The 17,195-nt window shown below is 37.3% G+C and overlaps 1 protein-coding gene across 1 annotated transcript in view; it reads left to right on the top strand.

Annotated features, from left to right (window-relative positions):
• The first annotated feature begins 11,341 nt into the window (after nucleotides 1-11,341).
• The window catches only part of EED (embryonic ectoderm development), a 52,239-nt gene continuing 46,385 nt past the window's right edge, over nucleotides 11,342-17,195 (top strand). Inside the window, exon 1 of the mRNA XM_053708647.1 lies at nucleotides 11,342-11,468. Coding sequence (XP_053564622.1) covers nucleotides 11,364-11,468 — 105 coding nt within the window. The 5' untranslated portion in view covers nucleotides 11,342-11,363. The remainder of the gene's footprint in view (nucleotides 11,469-17,195) is intronic.

Genomic DNA, 17,195 nt, shown 5'->3' with positions numbered 1-17,195 from the left:
TAATATTCAAATACAGAATTCCCACACTGCAGTACTATGCCTCAAATCATGTCTGCACAGAATGAAACTCCCTAGATATTTATCCCAATTTTATTTTAACTATTTTAAGAATATTTAGCAGACAAAAGTTTATATAAATATGCTATAAATATGTGGACTTAAGTGGTTGGATGTGCACCAATACTTTTTGTTGTTTTGTAATTATTTTGGTCACTGTGGTAGCACTCCCACAATATGTGTGCTAAGATATAAAAAGTTTTTTTTTGGTGTGCTTAACCAAACCCCCTTGTTGTTGTATTTCTTGAATAGGGAGCTGACCAAATCCCTTTGGTTAAAGCACACCACCCAGCCCAGGTGTGTTCCAGACAATGTGATTGTGGTATACATAAAATGCTAGGGAGTTTCATTCTGTGCAGACATGATTTGAGGCATAGTACTGCAGTGTGGGAATTCTGTATTTGAATATTAGAATCAAATGATTCAGCCCAGCAAAGCTAAACTGATTAGTGTTAGGACCAGTCTATTGTGGGACACCTTGTAAGTGGTGACTGGCTTAGCAGAATATGGCCATATTGTGTGACTAAGATCCCATCTTTATTTAAAATTTAAAAGCATATTTAACAGGCAACAACTTTTTGCTGCATAAATATATGTTAATACTATTGTGAGATATTGATCCCAATTTTATTTTAACTATTTTAAGAATATTTAGCAGACAAAAGTATATATAAATATTCTATAAATATGTGGACTTAAGTGGTTGGATGTGCACCAATACTTTTTGTTGTTTTGTAATTATTTTGGTCACTTTGGTAGCACTCCCACAATATGTGTTCTAAGATATAAAAAGTTTTTTTTGGTGTGCTTAACCAAACCCCCTTGTTGTATTTCTGTAATACATCTGCCAGTACGTTAGCTGTTATACCGATTAAAATTACATTAGATGTTCTCAAATACCTAGGAATAATGTTAAGTGTTAATCCTTCTCTTCTATTAAAATTGAATAATGACCCAATTTTCGATAAAGTGGAAAGAACTTTGTCTGGAGGGGCGAAAATGCCATTGTCATTGTATGTTAGAATCAGTTTTATAAAGAGGATCGTACTCCTTAATGTTACTGCTGCTCATTAAACAACGTGATATAAAATTCTTACATAAGTTGTTTACTGACTTTATTTAGCAGGGAAAGAAAAAAGGTATAATCAGACTTAAGTTAACTCTCTTGTTGGACCAAAAAGAGGGGGGTGAAGGGATAGCGCTGAAATAGCTGAGAAAATAGTTTGAACCCAATAAGGGACGTTAGAATACCAGTATTGATAGATTGAGTATCGTGTGATAAATAAATTTAATAAGTCCGCAATACAAAAATTACTAGATAAATAAAATGGTTAATTGGATAAAAAAGGTCACATTTGAATAGATATTTCTCTCTTAATTAATGAGTCACCTTGCTACCTAAAAATTCATTAGATATGTATAAAGTAGATGTGAATTCCGATTTGATAAAACTAGATGTTCTATTATAAAATGATATGTATAATGAGTAGATTCAGATGTTAAATATATATATATATAGCAAGTTAATTGATTGTATCTGGATGTTCTATAACAACATTAATACATATATTGTGTAAGATTCAAATTGATACACCTCAATAATAATGATCGATACACCTAGGTAATAATGAATAAAAGTTTTTATATGAAACAAAGTTATTGAACATCGTGCTCTTGCAAGCTATTACAAAGTTAAAAATTGTAAAGTTAAAAATAAGATGCCGGCATCAATAAGGTATTACGTGATGAAACACAATGGTGTAAGCAGGAACTAAATACACTGTGTTACAAATAAAAACAATATCTATGTACACATAAAATGAACCAGGATATTTAGGCAGCTCGTGTGAGCTGAAGAGATGTTGCCTTAAATTGTTGATCAGTGGCACTGGCAACTATGTAATAAGTGTCAGATATGCGATCTCATGTAACAGATCGTTACAAATCAGATATGTCTCAATGTCCACCTGGACAAATAGCAGAGTTCCGATTGTCAGTATGAGTACTGCTACGGGTACCTTGTAATTTACTCCGTTAGCTGGTGGTAAGTTTCCTTGCTGTAATCCGTACAGCGTTGTGGATCCTCAGCGTGTGTGGCAGACTGTTGGAACAATGTCTCCTTCCTGATGGTGAATGGGTTCCGGTTCAAAAGTTCGGAGTGGTTCTGTGGTGGTGTCCTGGAGGCAATATTTCAACCTTAGTATTAGAAGGAACCTTCAATTAGGTTTGGTTTGTGAAAGTAGGTCCTGGGGCAGGAATTATACATAAGGAGTCTCACTCAAATGTAAAGAGTAGCTCGATGTACCTGTCCTATCTACTCACAGCACCGCACCAATGAGTTATAATGTCCTAATAGTGGGAGAGTAAGCAAATCTACGTGTTTCAGCCGCCAGGGGCCTTTATCAAGATCATCTTAATAAAGGCCCCTGGTGGCTGAAACGCGTAGATTTGCTTACTCTGCCACTTGCGGTAGGTTGCGTTGCAGTAGGAGGGGGTTATTGGTTAGACACAGTCTAGTAGCGTGCCTTAGCCTAAGTATTACTACTTAAAAAAATTGCTAATTAATTGCTGCTCTCTACTGCAGTAGCTGAGCCAGCCTGAGTCCAGCCCAGCCCGGCTGAGCTACCGGCCCACCGGGATTATTCCAGGTATCCCGGCTGCCCAATCCGACCCTGTCCCTCTTTTCAGTTGTTACTTAGCCATATCCATTCAAACTAACTAATTGAACAAGCAGATGCTAAAATGGATGTGATTAGAAGAGTTGAATGGTTTGCAACAAAGTGGGAAATGTATCTATGCTAGCTTCCTAGGAACCTCAGATCTACAGTAATAGCTTCTTTACACAACTCTGAATATGTTCTAAATGAACTGGGAGATGGACATTGGAATAATGTTGGGTCTCGTGATGTGACAGACGTTTAGTCGCAGTATCCTTGTGCTCCCCCCAAACTCCAGTATTAACTACTTGGATTTGGTTTACTTGAGGGTTGGGAGATTTTGTTATGTTTTTGGGGCAGTATTGTATGTTATTGTTTATAAATTAGAAAATACTTGATTGGCATGCAGATGCCACCTCTGTCTCTGTTTATTGCACTTTAAATGTCTTGTATTTTTGGACTTCTGTATGTATGATCAAGTGTTAAATAAAGACATATATTAAAAAAGATGGAGTCTGAATCTAAATACCCTGAGCTCCTACTACTAGCTGTGGCAAGACCAAAATAGTAACAAACTGGAAATGTTTGTCCTGAAAGGCAAATCTGAGGACTAGCAGAAGTCTTTGTGAAGAAAAGCATCCTTTACATTTTTTATGGACTTATACTGACTCTGTTAAACCAGATGTAAAATAGTTTGAATGGTTTCCAATTTACACATGTAGGAAACCTGAGAAACTTATTTAAAGTTTTGAAATCAATACTACGCCTGAAAGTTATCTCTTTGGGTGCAAAGAAAAAGGTTGGAATAAAAGTCTTAAAGGGCCAGTAAACCTAGCAAATAATGTTATATAATTCGGCACATAGTGTAGAATTATATAACATTAGCTTAGCACCAGGTTTCTAAAGCAAATTGTTAGATAGATATTTAGCAAAGAAAACAGAACGCCGCTCCTGGCTCTACTGAGCGGGTCTGTTTTCTTCTCCTAAGCGCATCTGGGCGCGCTGTCTAATCACAGCCGGCCCGATCGCACTATTAAACTCAATGTAGCTTGTTCCCGCTACCAGCCAGAGCGGGAGCGAGCTACATTGAGTTTAATAGCGCAATCGGGAGCGCTGTGACTAGACAGCATGCCCGCAATGCGCTTAGCAGAAGGAAACAGACCCGCTCAGTAGAGCCAGGAGCGGCGTTTTGTTTTCTTTGCTAAATATCTATCTAACAATTTGCTTTAGAAACCTGGCGCTAAGCTAATGTTATATAATTCTGCACTATGTGCAGAGTTATATAACATTATTTGCTAGGTTTACTGGCCCTTTAAGTCCAATCTAGAATAGAAACAGGAACTATCGCACTCATAATGCTAGATAGAAAACAACTTGAAAGAAGTTATTTGCATTCACTGTATCTTTCAGTACATAGAACAGAAGAAACCTCCCACGAGGAGGTTTCAATTTAAAGTTTATTCTGTAACACTATGGTTAAAACTCAGGGAACCTGAATTGACTGAAACCAAACTTTATGAAAAAGTTTCAATCTGCCCCTTACCAGAAATGGATAAGAGGTCACACCTCCATGCAGACTTAGAAGAGTAAGAAAACTTTTTAGATTGCTTGGACTTATACGAGTTAGAAACTGACTTCCAAGCAGCTCTGGAAAAGTCTGACTTTTTAATTGGAGGAAAATTATGCTTTGGTTCCTTAACTGACAAAAGGAATGAAAATGTCCCAAATGCCTGCTTTTTCCCCCTGGATATATAGTAGAAATGCTCCATTTCCTCCAGTAACTGAAGAGATTATAGCGTCTAGCCCAGGACCAAACAAATATTTTCTTTAAAGGAAGAGAAAAGAGGCAAGCCCTGGAGAATAGGCCGATCGTTTCAGGCTCGTCTGAAACGGAAGTTAAGAAGCAAAGGTCACAAGACCTTTTAGGTGGCGGATTGAATTCATCCCGATACGATATGATCAGGATGATAGACAGCCCCTGCTAGCATCCAATTAGCCATCAGTGATCAGGGGGCGGCATTGCTATAGCAAATCATGTCCGCTCGACACATGATAAATCAACCCCCATGTTTGCAGATCAACACTTTAACCTTAAAATTCCTCTGGTAAGAACAATTAGAGACCAATTTTTAGTGGTAATATGAATATCTACGAAAACACTGCAGATAAAGGTATTAACCAACCTTATAATTAAACTTTTGGTTTATCCAAATCTTTCAGAATTAATATTCTGAAAAATTAGTTCTTCATAAAATGTGTTTGCTGCACTATTCGGTATTAGTTTTGTTTTAAACACCTTTTAAAATCTCTGTATGGAGCTTTATGCCACGTGTTTCCGGCGAGTCTGAAACAGAAGTTATGAAGCAGCGGTCTAAAGACCGCTGCTCCATAACCTGTCCATCTGCTCTGAGGCGGCGAACAGAAATCGACAGAAATCAACCCGATCGAATACGATTGGGTTTATTGACACCCCTGCTAGCAGCCGATTGGCCACGAATCTGTAGGGGGTGGTATTCCACCAGCAGTCCACAAGAACTGCTGGTGCAATGATAAATGCCGACAGCGTATGCTGTCGGCATTTATCGATGTGCAGCGGACATGATCCATTATATCGGATCATGTCCGCTCGCACAATCATAAATATGCCCCATGGAGTCTTCTGTCTAACCAACTTAAAAAAGTTATGAATTACAGTTGATTATGCCTGGTATATATTGTTATCTGTATGTTTTCAGCAATGTTGCATGTGAAGTTGTTCGCTAGCAGTGATAAGGGAGATAATAGTGGCAGCTATTATTTTCATTTATTATTTAATTTAAAATAAATTATTTGTAATGCTAAAACCAAAACCTAGTCTAATAATTCATCCTTTTTATTTTGAGCATGTTGCGTGTCATCAATAAAGTGTTTTATTTTTTCTTCAGATCTGGTTACCCTACTAGATCTGCAACAGTCAACTGTGAGTACTATTATTGTGAAGTGGGAGTGCCTAGGAGCAACAAGAGCCCAGGCATTAAGTGTTAGACCACACAAACTCACAGAGTGTGCTTAAGCGTGTAGTGCATAAAAACCATCTATCTTCTGTTGCATCACTCACTACAGAGCTCCAAATTGCTTCTGGAAGCAATATCAGCACAAGAGGTGTGTGTTAGGAGCTTCATGAAATGGTTTCCCATAGCCATGTCCCTGTACAAAAGCCTCACATCAACCTGTACAATGCAAAGTGTCAGCTGGAGTGGTGTAAAGCATGCTGTGCACATATTTCCCAATATTTATTATTTTCATCCTATTACTGGGAGCACAAGAGGAATAGACCAGATGTCTGTGGCATGGTCTGGTTTGGCCAGGCCCCAGGATATTTACTAGTGTGTGGCCTGGGCATGTTTGGCATGGATGGTGGTCTGGGCTACGCTGTCTCTTGCACATTGTCAGATTCTGAGAGGAGGTTTATTGCTAAGGATAGTGCAGTAAGTGAAGAGAAGTGTGCTAACGTTAGCACAGTGGGTGCCGATGTTGAGGTAAATATTAGCGCAAATTTGGTGGCCTGCACTAAGTATAGCACTGTTTATGTATAGTACAATCGGAAATTACCTTGTGGCAGAATTGGCACCAGAATCCACCCAAGAAAGTGTAAAAAGGCCACTGAAAACATTATTCTGCACTTGGTTATTTTCCTAAGACTGGTTATGTTCCTAACTCGTCTGCCATGTTATGACCCCTGACAGTTATTTGGATTATATTTCTGGCCTAACCCCTTTCTGTACAGTTTATTCTACTGACTTCTGGCAACCATTACATGCATAACCGTCTACTTTTATTGCCTTGAAACTTGGTCTCTGCTTGATATCCTGGTACCTAACTTGCTTCTTGATTACTCTTCTGTGTTCTCCCTAATAGATGTGTGTCACATTTTGTTCATGTGGGCATTCGGTTTGGCCAAGTATTGGTTTAAGGTTTCTTACTGCTATTTCCAACGGGAATAGCAAATTTACAATTCATTTTAATAAAAATATTACATTATAAAATTCAAACAATTAAAAGTACATTTCTTTCAATGTCAACAGAACATATAGGGGTCTCTTACAATCCTTTAGAAAAGCTCATCTAATGATTTTTTTACCAACGTTACCATTAAAGGAACACTGAACACAAATGTTATATTTCATGATTCAGATAGAGCATACAATTTTAAGCAACTTACTAATTTACTCCTATTGTCATTTTTTCTTCATTCTCTTGCTATCTTTATTTGATAAGCAAGAATGTAAGTTTAGAAGCTGGACCATTTTTGGTCCACAACCCGGGTTGTCCTTGCTGATTGGTGGATAAATGCTAATACTATCCAGGGTTCTGAACCGAAAATTGGCTGGCTCCTTAGCTTAGATGCCTTCTTTTTCAAATGAATATAGCAAGAGAACAAAGAAAATTTGATAATAGGAGTAAATTAGAAAGTTGCTTAAAATTGCATGCTCTATCTGAATCATGAAAGAAAAATTTTGGGTTTAGTATCCCTTTAAAGTCAAAGGGGATTTTTCTAGTTAAATAATTTGGTAATCTTTTCTAAAGCATTGTGATTGAACCTATTGATTTAATGCAGCCTTCCTTGACCTCTCTGGACCTTCTGACTTTATGATTCCTTTGACCCTTTTCAGTCAAAGTGATTGAAAATGACTGAATGTCCCCTAGTCTTCCACCTCCCTATGATAGGTTAAGGCATGACTGGAGAAGCCTGTACAACTAAATTACTTTCCTGCCCCTCCCTGCAACATTTTTGGTGGCAAACGGTACAAATGAAGAAATCAGTTGGGTCAAGCAATTGTTTGTTCTTTGTCCCTTTCATTCCATAATGTATTCAGATGCTTGTATATCAGAAGAATTTGTATTCCCTGAAGCAGAATTCACATGTCTACTCCCTATGTATCAATGTTTCTTTCTGGTCTTACTCTTCTGGTGATTACTACAGCTTGCTTCTGACTACTGCTCACAGAATATCTCCTATGGCACTGGTTCCAACCATAAATGGATAATTACCCATTTATCTTATAGTTAGCCTGGGAACAAAGTTAGAGATTTTACCAGGTGTTCTACCTGCATCACAAAGACTCTGTACCAAGATGTTAGGAACTCAATGTTCGAGAGGTATGGTACAGAGTTCTTCTCAATTTGGGACAATCCTACAGTTAAGGCGCAATTGTGAGGTATGTTAACGGGATACTAAACCCACTTTATTTTCTTTCATGATTGATTCAGATAGAGCATGCAATTTTAAGCAACTTTCTATTTTACTCCTATTATCAAATTGTCTTCGTTCTCTTGTAATCTTTATTTGAAAAAGCAGAAATGTAAGGTTAGAAGCCGGCCCATTTTTTGTTTAGCACCTAGGTAGCGCTTGCTGATTGGTGGCTCAAAAATGGGCTGGCTCTTAAGCTTACATTCTTGCTTTTTAAAATCTGAATCATTAAAGAAAAGCAGGATTGTAAAGATTTTTGGTTTGGAATTCTGACTAGCACTTGATGATTGGTGGCTACATTTAGCCACCAACAAGCAAGCGCTACCAGGTGCTGAACCCAAAATGGGCGTGCTCCTTAGATTACATCCATGCTTTTCAAATAAAGATACCAAGAGAAAGAAGAAACATTGATAATAGGAGTAAATTAGAAAGTTGCTTGAAATTACATGCTCTATCCAAATCATAAAAGAAAAGGGACAGTTTACTCAAAAAAATTCTCCCCTTTAATTTGTTCCCAATGATCCACTTTACCTGCTGGAGTGTGATAAATTGATTACAAGTATTTCCATTGCCCTTATATTGGCATTTGAAATAGTTTATTTAGCCTGTGATATCCCCACCCATTCTGAAAGTTTTTGGCCTCAAGGCCAAGCTGTGTTAACACAGCCAGTAGAAGAAATCCCACTCCCAGTGGGGTATAGAAGAGATAAGGTAAAAAATACATTTTCCATTGTTCTCTCCAAGTATTGGTGATTGGTTTATGGACAGATAAGATAAGGAAGCAGGTATATGTACACAATTTGATAAAGTAATGATATTTATTTATTTATTTATAAAATATTTTACCAGGAAGGATACATTGAGATTTCTCTCGTTTTCAAGTATGTCCTGGGACCACAAAACATTGCATTGATACAATAGTGTACAATAAAATACAAAAACAATAATAATACACAATATATGCAAACATTTAACATAGAACTGGTAGGACATATTTAATCAACCATGACAGGCACATTCTGTTTTGAGATATGTAGAGAGGGATTTCTTAAAGGATCTTAGGCTTGGGGAAGTTTTTAAAGTGTGAGGGAGGTCATTCCATAATTGTGGTGCTCTGTAGGAAAAGGAGGATTGAGCTGCTTTCTTTTTGTATTGAGGCAAGCTAAATAATGTGCTGGTATTGGATCGGAGGTTATAGGAGGTGGGAATAGCCGGGGAGAGCATTCTGCTCAGGTAGGGTGGGAGCTTCCCAGAAAGGCTCTTAAACACAAGGCAGAAAAGATGGAGGGTGCGTCTGGATTCCAGCGTCAGCCAGTTTAGTTCTTTTAGCATGTCACAATGGTGGGTCCTGTAGTTACATTGTAGCACAAAGCAGCAGAACGAGTTATACAACGCATTAAGTTTATTAAGATGAGTTTGCGGTGCAGGTGCATATACTATGTCCCCATAATCCATGATAGGCATCAACATTTGCTGTACAATCTTTTCCTTAACTGTAGGGCTGAGGCAGGATTTGTTTCTGTACAGGGCACCTAGTTTTGGATAAAGTTTAGATGCAAGTTTTTCTATGTGGAGGCCAAAAGATAGATTGGGGTCTAATAACATACCCAAGTATTTAAAAGAGTGGACTGCGGTCAGCGTGCAATTGAATTTTGTTTTGATGCGAAGATGGGAATTTTGTAATTTGTGTAATTTAGGTCCCGTTCCAAAGATCATTGTGACAGTTTTGTCAGTGTTTAGGAAGAGTTTGTTTTTTGAGATCCACTTTTCTACCTCTGTGAACTGGTCTTGGAGCAAGCTGCGACAGATCGGAATTGTTTGTATAGATTACTGTGTCATCTGCGTACATGTGTACAGTTGAGGATTTGCAGACATTAGGTAGATCATTTATAAATAATGTGAATAGTAGGGGGCCGAGAATAGAACCTTGGGGTACACCACACGTGACTGGGAGAGGGAGGGAGTCGCTGTCAGAAATGGAGACATATTGTGATCGATCCGATACATATGATCGAAACCAGGTTAACGGACGATCAGCAATACCTGAGTTTTTTAGTTTGAGCAGTAGTATGTTGTGGTCCACTGTGTCAAAGGCCTTTGCAAAATCAAGGAAAATAGCTCCAGTTAGGGCTCTTTGTTCCATGCCAGTTTGGATGCCGTTGCAAACTTTTAGGAGGGCAGTTGTAGTGGAGTGATTTGGCCGAAAACCGGATTGATCAGGGGTCAGATAGTTAGATTGTTGGTAATACTCACATAATTGCGTATGGACGCATTTTTCTAAGATTTTTGACAATACTGGGAGTAAAGATATAGGGCGATAATTAGAAACCAAGGTTAACTCCCCACATTTATGGATAGGCACTACTCTTGCAGTTTTCCAAAGTTTGGGTATGTATCCAGACACCAAGGATTCTTTAATTAGGGTTGTGACAGGTTTAGCAATTGCCGGCGCACTGAGCTTCAACAGCATTGCTGGGATTTGATCAGGTCCAGACTGGTTTTTCATTTTTAGATTATTAAGGTGTTTCTTAACGACATTGATGGGTACAGGTCTAAAATTGAACTTCTCTATATTGGGTCTTTGCTGATTTAGTGGGGCCTGATCCACATTTGTAGTTTCAGGATGCGTGTCATTTATTAGTTTGTCAATCAGGGTGGTGGAGCATCTGACAAAATAACTATTAAAGGCATTTGCTACTTCTAAGGGGAGTTGCAGGGTATGGTTGTCCACATTGACAGTGGGGAGTTGGGAGTGGATTGGGAGAGTGTGTAAGTTATTTATGAGTTTCCAAAACTTTCTAGGGTTTGATATGTTATTGTTCAGATTTTCACAGAAATATTGGGCCTTAGCCAATTTTGTTTGTTTAGAGCATATATTTCGCCATTTTCTATATACACAGTGATCGTTCATAAAGCCTGTATGTTTGAATTTCGACCACAATGAATAATACCTACAACCTCAACCCATTTTATTAGGTTGTGGCTTCAAAACACAAAATCAGCTAATTCATATACACAAATAAGCCTTAAAAAACAAATCTCATACCTTTTATACTCTGCCGCTGGTAAAAAAAAAAGTAATTGAAAACACATTAAGGAAAAAACAATGTTATAGTATACTGTCCCTTTAAGATAGTACCCTAAAAGAATAATTATTAGCATTACATCTATTTATTAAACATATTGTAGGGCACTCTCTGAAATATTGTTACTATGTTATTACTGAAGTTTGTGAGCAATATGTTTCGTCTCGTAACTATAGCAACTAAATTACCATAGACTTTCGCCATCTTTCGATCAGTACTACTTATTATGAAAAGCACCATGCCGCATGCGCGGTTTAACAGCTTCGGCCTGTCACGTGATCTTTCGCTGCAGTAGAGTCGCTTACCGATGACCTCACATCGCGGCCGTGGAAGATGTCTGAGGCTTCCGGTCGAGCGGCGGGAAACGAGATGCCGGCCAAGAAACAGAAACTTAGTAGCGATGAGAATAGCAACCCTGAATTATCCGGGGATGAGAACGTGAGTGCGGTATTTTAAGCGAGAATGACAGGGTCCTAGATGGATAAGAATTAGATTATTGGCAAGAGTTTGAATGAGATCTGCACATTACCTGTGTGTGAGGTGTGCTGCTGGTTGTACCTGGGTCTCACAAATACTGATGGCTGCATTGTACCTGGTTCTCATTATTACTTCTGGCTACATTGTGCCAGGGCCCTTAATAATGCCATAAATCACACCTAACGGCAGCAGCACATTTTTAAAATTTAACAACTGAATGATTGAGGGGATTTTATTCATTATCTTTAATTTTATAGTGTTTTTTTTTCCGGGGCACTTCCTACTTCCTCACCCACACTTTGTTACTTTTCCTGATCAATATAATTGTGTAGCTGAATTAAAAACCATAGAATCTGACGTATTATTCTTTGGCTTTGTACAAGATTCCTCAAAAGATAAGTGTTTAATATAAATACCACATTGTTTTGCCTTTAATGGGGCATTAAACACAAAATAAAAATTCAAAATTTTACATCTGAGAGGATTTGGAAATCCCATGACTGATTATCTCTAATCAGTAAACTATTGTGTGCTTTACTTAAAATAAGCATTCTACACAACGATTGCTTGGTTTAAAAATGAGCTTGATTATTTGTCCCTGACTTGTCAGAGCAGGGGAGAGAAAATATTCAAGTGTTATCAAGCATATGTCCCTGGACTGTAAAATAATACTTCATTTTGCTGATTGGTGGCTACACAACCACATGCCTTTTGTCATTGGTACAATATGTTTTCTGCTAGCTCCCTGTAGTGCATTACTGCTCTTGAGCCTACCTAGGTTTACTCTACAGCAAAGGACAAAGCAAAATTGCTAACAAAAATAAATTTGACATTTTTGCTCTACCAGAATCATGGGAATTTAATTTTGACTTTGCTGTCCCTTTAATGCTATCACTTTTTAAATTTGTCACTATTTGTTCTCAACTCACATGTTTTATTCTTCCTTTCTTCTAACTTGTATGTGCAGATGTGTTTATATTCAGGTTACTCAAACACTGATCTTAAAAGAAAAAAGGTTTTTTTTTTTAATTGCAAAAAATCCTACCAAAATATAAATAAGTAATTGTTCTTGCTACTGACACTAGTCATTTATATTAAACAATTCACCTTTTGTATTGTAAGTTTTCTTGTTGTAGTGCACTTTGTATAAATGTGCACTAATTATTGACTTGCTCAAAAGCGCCTTGTTTTGTCTATGGTGGTGTCATTTTTCTGCGTGAGTATTTTCACACATGCTCACAGACTCTAGTAAGAACACTGACAAATTTAAGAGGCACTCGGTTACATTTATAAGCAAAGGCAGAACATTGTCAATGGATATATGTTGAAAGTCAAATACATTTAGAGCTTTGTTCTATTCCTGCTATAATATATGTATACACAACTGGCTGTCCCTGGGCACCACAATGTGGATGTAAAATGTCACTTCATAGAACACACAATAAATAACAATTATAAGGAAAATATGTGATTGCAGGATTGAAAGTTTATGACCCTCAGACAGGAGTACTGTTTCGTTTAGAATTGTATAGCTTGAAGACACGCTATCATTTGCTTACAGATAAAAAGAAAAAACTATCAGTCACCTAAAATGTATGTGAATAGTTCTTCAATAATACTGCTACAGTGTGAGTTTCATACAACCCAGGGATTTTTAAATGTATGTAAATCACTTGATTCTTTCCTTTTTGTAGCTTATATCTTGTGTCCTAATGAATCCTGGACTATCTACATAAATATACACACATGCTATGCAGGTTACCTAGAGGAATGAGGAAAAGTAATTCTTTTAAAATACCTGTTAACATTTCCGGTTCCTCGGTTTATTCAGTTGTCCTAGGGTAATGAGTAACCCTTCTCAGGAATTTGAACTTTATTATAAAAAAAAAAAAAAAAAAATCAATGATGAACTAGTCGCAACAAATTCTTAGAATAGACCAATGTTATCCTCTCAGTTAAAGTCTGCCCTTTTTTGGGTAATTCAGATATATATCAGTTTTATTTCTTTTATGTTAATGGGGAACCTGATTAGGAAACTGTTGATATTTTATCTTTCCATAAAAATCTTAACTCTGTTTCATAATTTACTAGAGACCAGGGTAATTCTGCATGCATTTTATTTTTCATGTGCTCTGCTGCAGCTGTCAAAACCTTGCATCATAACAGATTATACATAATTTGGGGATGTTTTTGTAGTAGTAAATTGTGCTAAATTTGCAACAAAACATTTTAATATTAAAGGGACACTGAACCCAATTTTTTTTTCATGATCCAGATAGAGCATGACATTTTAATCAACTTTCTAATTTACTCCTATTATCAATTTTTCTTCATTCTCTTGCTATCTTTATTTTAAAAGCAGGTATGTAAATCTTGGCAGCCAGCCTATTTTAGGTTTAGCGCCATGGATAGCGCTTGCTTATTGGAAGGCTACATTTACCCACCAGTAAACAAGCATAACCCAGGTTCTCAACCAAAAATGGTCCGACTCCTATGCATCACATTCCTGCTTTTTAATTTAGATAGCAAGAGAATGAAGAAAAAATGATAATAGGAGTAAATTAGAAAGTTGCTTAAAATTGCCTGCTCTATCTGAATCCTGAAAGAAAAAATGTGGGTTTAGTGTCCCTTTAATAATTTGTTAATGTGATGGTAAACTTGAGCGTTATGGAACATATCAGATCTACACTTTTTTTTTTTTTCGGTGACGTTTCTGGCCTTTAGGCCAGGTAGTCAGAGATCCATAGGAAAACAGAAGCACATGTGCAACTGATCCAAGGGGCGTGCGGTGTAGGTCGTTGTCCACCTAAAGGCCAGAAAGTAATTTGGCCTGATGAAGAAACATCACCAAAAAAAAGGTGTAGGTTGGCGCACGGAGGAGAAGTGGTAGGAGCAAATCTGAGCGATTAGTAGTAAGAACACTTTTATTTAGAAAAAAAAATAAATTGTGAATTAAAGTGGGGTTGGATTTATGATAGTTACACGATCAAATTTACCATTACTTTAATCATTTATTATGTTGAATTGCACTCCAAAGAGCTGATATAATTATTAAAAACATAATTTTAAAAGCATGTGAAACTTGTGAGGGAAAATATAATTTTGAGTGAATGCTTCTATAGTAGTGTCTGCAGGATAGTTATCCGCATATATCATTCTGGTCAGATATGGAGTTTTTCAGTCATTAATGCATTTTTCTGTCATTCTGTGACTTCATGTTTTGAACCATTATTCTATGTAATGAAAGATTATTTGCTTTATTGCACATGGGACATCTGATTCTGAACCATAGTCTACCCCGAGAGTGAATCTGAAAATACCAAGACTCTGGTGCCTGAATATCCATTGCCATTAGAATTGAACAATTAAAGTGAATGTAAATTTTGATGCTAAAGTGCCCGGTTTTCAAAAATTTGATTAAAAACAGGGGCACTTTAATTCATAAAAATTTACATTTCACTCCTGTGGTGAAAAAAAACTTACCTTTTTTAATCTTGACAGCCGATCCAGCTTCCTCCACCCATCTCAAAGCCTCTTCCTGGGTCTAAAATGAGGAATCCGGCTTCCTCCAATCATGGCGTTGAATCAGACACTGATTCCACCGGGGGGGGGGGGGGAGACGTGATTGAAGGATGACCTATCCATCATTTCTGAAGTCAGAAATGACTTGCGGCAACAGGAGGAAGCTGGAGCTGCTGTCGAGTTTAAAAGGTAAGTTTTTTTGTTTTTTTTTCCCCAACAGGAGTGAAATGTACATTTTTATGAATTAAAGTGCCCCTGTTTTTAATCGAATTTTTAAAAACCCGGGCACTTAAGCATCAAAATTTCCATTCACTTTAAGGCATTTTTTCTTTTTTCTGGTATCTCTTTATATAGATGTTGCTTTATGGATTTTTCGTTTTGCTATGTGAAAGATTGTCCCTGTTAGTAGTATGACATTGTAGAGATTTTTTTTTTTAAATGCCATAACCTTTTCTTATACAAAACTTAAGTAAAATTAATTATTTAATAATGTTTACATGAGGTGTGGACATCACAGTCATTTGTGTAAAACATTAAGCACTGGTGTCTTTGCAAAAGTTCAATACATTTTTAAACCATGTCATTCTGTTGGCAAAATCTGTGGTTTTGTAATCCCAACAACATACCCTTTGCCTCTTGAGTAATATTTCTTTTTTTTTGTGGCCAGTTAGGGACGTATATAAATGAGCTCCTTCACCAAACAAGCAAAAAAAAAAAAACATCCACTATTGAATCCAAAATATAAAAGGTATCACAGACATGGAGGTAGACTGTTCTCCCCGTTCTTTCTGCCTCTCTGTCTGTGATTACTTTTATATTTTGGATTCAATAAAGTGGATTTATTTTAATTTACCCAGTACCCACTGAGCAGTGCCTGCTTTTGTTTTCTTGGACTTATTTAGATTTGGCGGTTTTGATCCACAGCTTCTATGTTACTCCGGGCGTTTTGGAAGAGTTTGACCTTTTTACCTGATCTTCAGGTGACTTCTGGCCCTACTGCTGATGGTTGCCATGTACCTGAGGATACCCCCTGTTTGTGTTAAAATGCCTAAATACAATGTTTGATTTTTATGCCCTTTTAATATACAGTAAAAAGTCTCAAATCTGGTTTTGATAAAATTTAATTTTAAAAATTTAAGAACCAACAGTAATTTGCATTGTTACGTTCTAGCTAATGTTTTCTAAGTTATAAAGAGTGTCAGTTACCCACAGTGCATTCAGATCAGATTGCAAAATAAAATTTATATATATATAGATAGAAGAAAGCACTCACTGGACTTCAACATTCTTAGAACAAACAAAAATTTATTTGTGACGTTTCGGGACAACAAACGTTCCTTCCTCTGACAACCAGAAGCTACAAACATACTAATAAAGGCCTGTAAAACCCTCCCCCAGTGAGTCCACCAATTATTGGAGACCATGTGCAAATCAATCCAGGACTGTACCACCTAACAGATGCAGTGTTCATATAGTTAGCAAATATATAAATATATAAATTGCCCCATTTATATATAATCAATTGTGTACTTAGCTAGTGTACAAAAATAGGTTATACTCTGTGTCAACAGAAAATATCAGTCTAATCATAGTGAAATTTCATCCCTGGTTTCATATCCCCACTCACAGAAACCCCTGGTGCGGTCCGAGCCTGCAAATGGAACACTCCATAGTTATCACATCACTAATGTAATCCGCCCCCATGGGCGTTAACATTATAGACATAAACAACAGAAAAACACCCCATCCATCATAGTCTAAACAGCTACGATCCTAATTTAGAGCCCACATTAGTACTACCAAATTCGCCACCGTAATGTTTACTACAAACAACCGATCGATTCTGTCCTCACACTTCGGGTGCTGTGTATACATAATCTACAAACACACCCCTTCTTCTGTCATAGGCTAAAAACCGGCTCATCTGTGTGTTGATAGGCTATAGAGGTATAGAGATGTGCACTCCTCCTGCACGCCCCCATGCGAGATCCAATCTATGTGACAGTTGGATCTCACATGGGGGCGTGCAGGAGGAGTGCACATCTCTATACCTCTATAGCCTATCAACACACAGATGAGCTGGTTTTTAGCCTATGACAGAAGAAGGGGTGTGTTTGTAGATTATGTATACACAGCACCCGAAGTGTGAGGACAGAATAGATCGGT

This window comes from Bombina bombina, chromosome 3 (assembly GCF_027579735.1).
Source record: "Bombina bombina isolate aBomBom1 chromosome 3, aBomBom1.pri, whole genome shotgun sequence".
NCBI classification, from domain to species: Eukaryota; Metazoa; Chordata; class Amphibia; order Anura; family Bombinatoridae; genus Bombina; species Bombina bombina.
The sequence above is the reverse complement of the archived record's forward strand: the minus strand, read 5'-3'. Positions and strand labels throughout refer to the sequence as shown.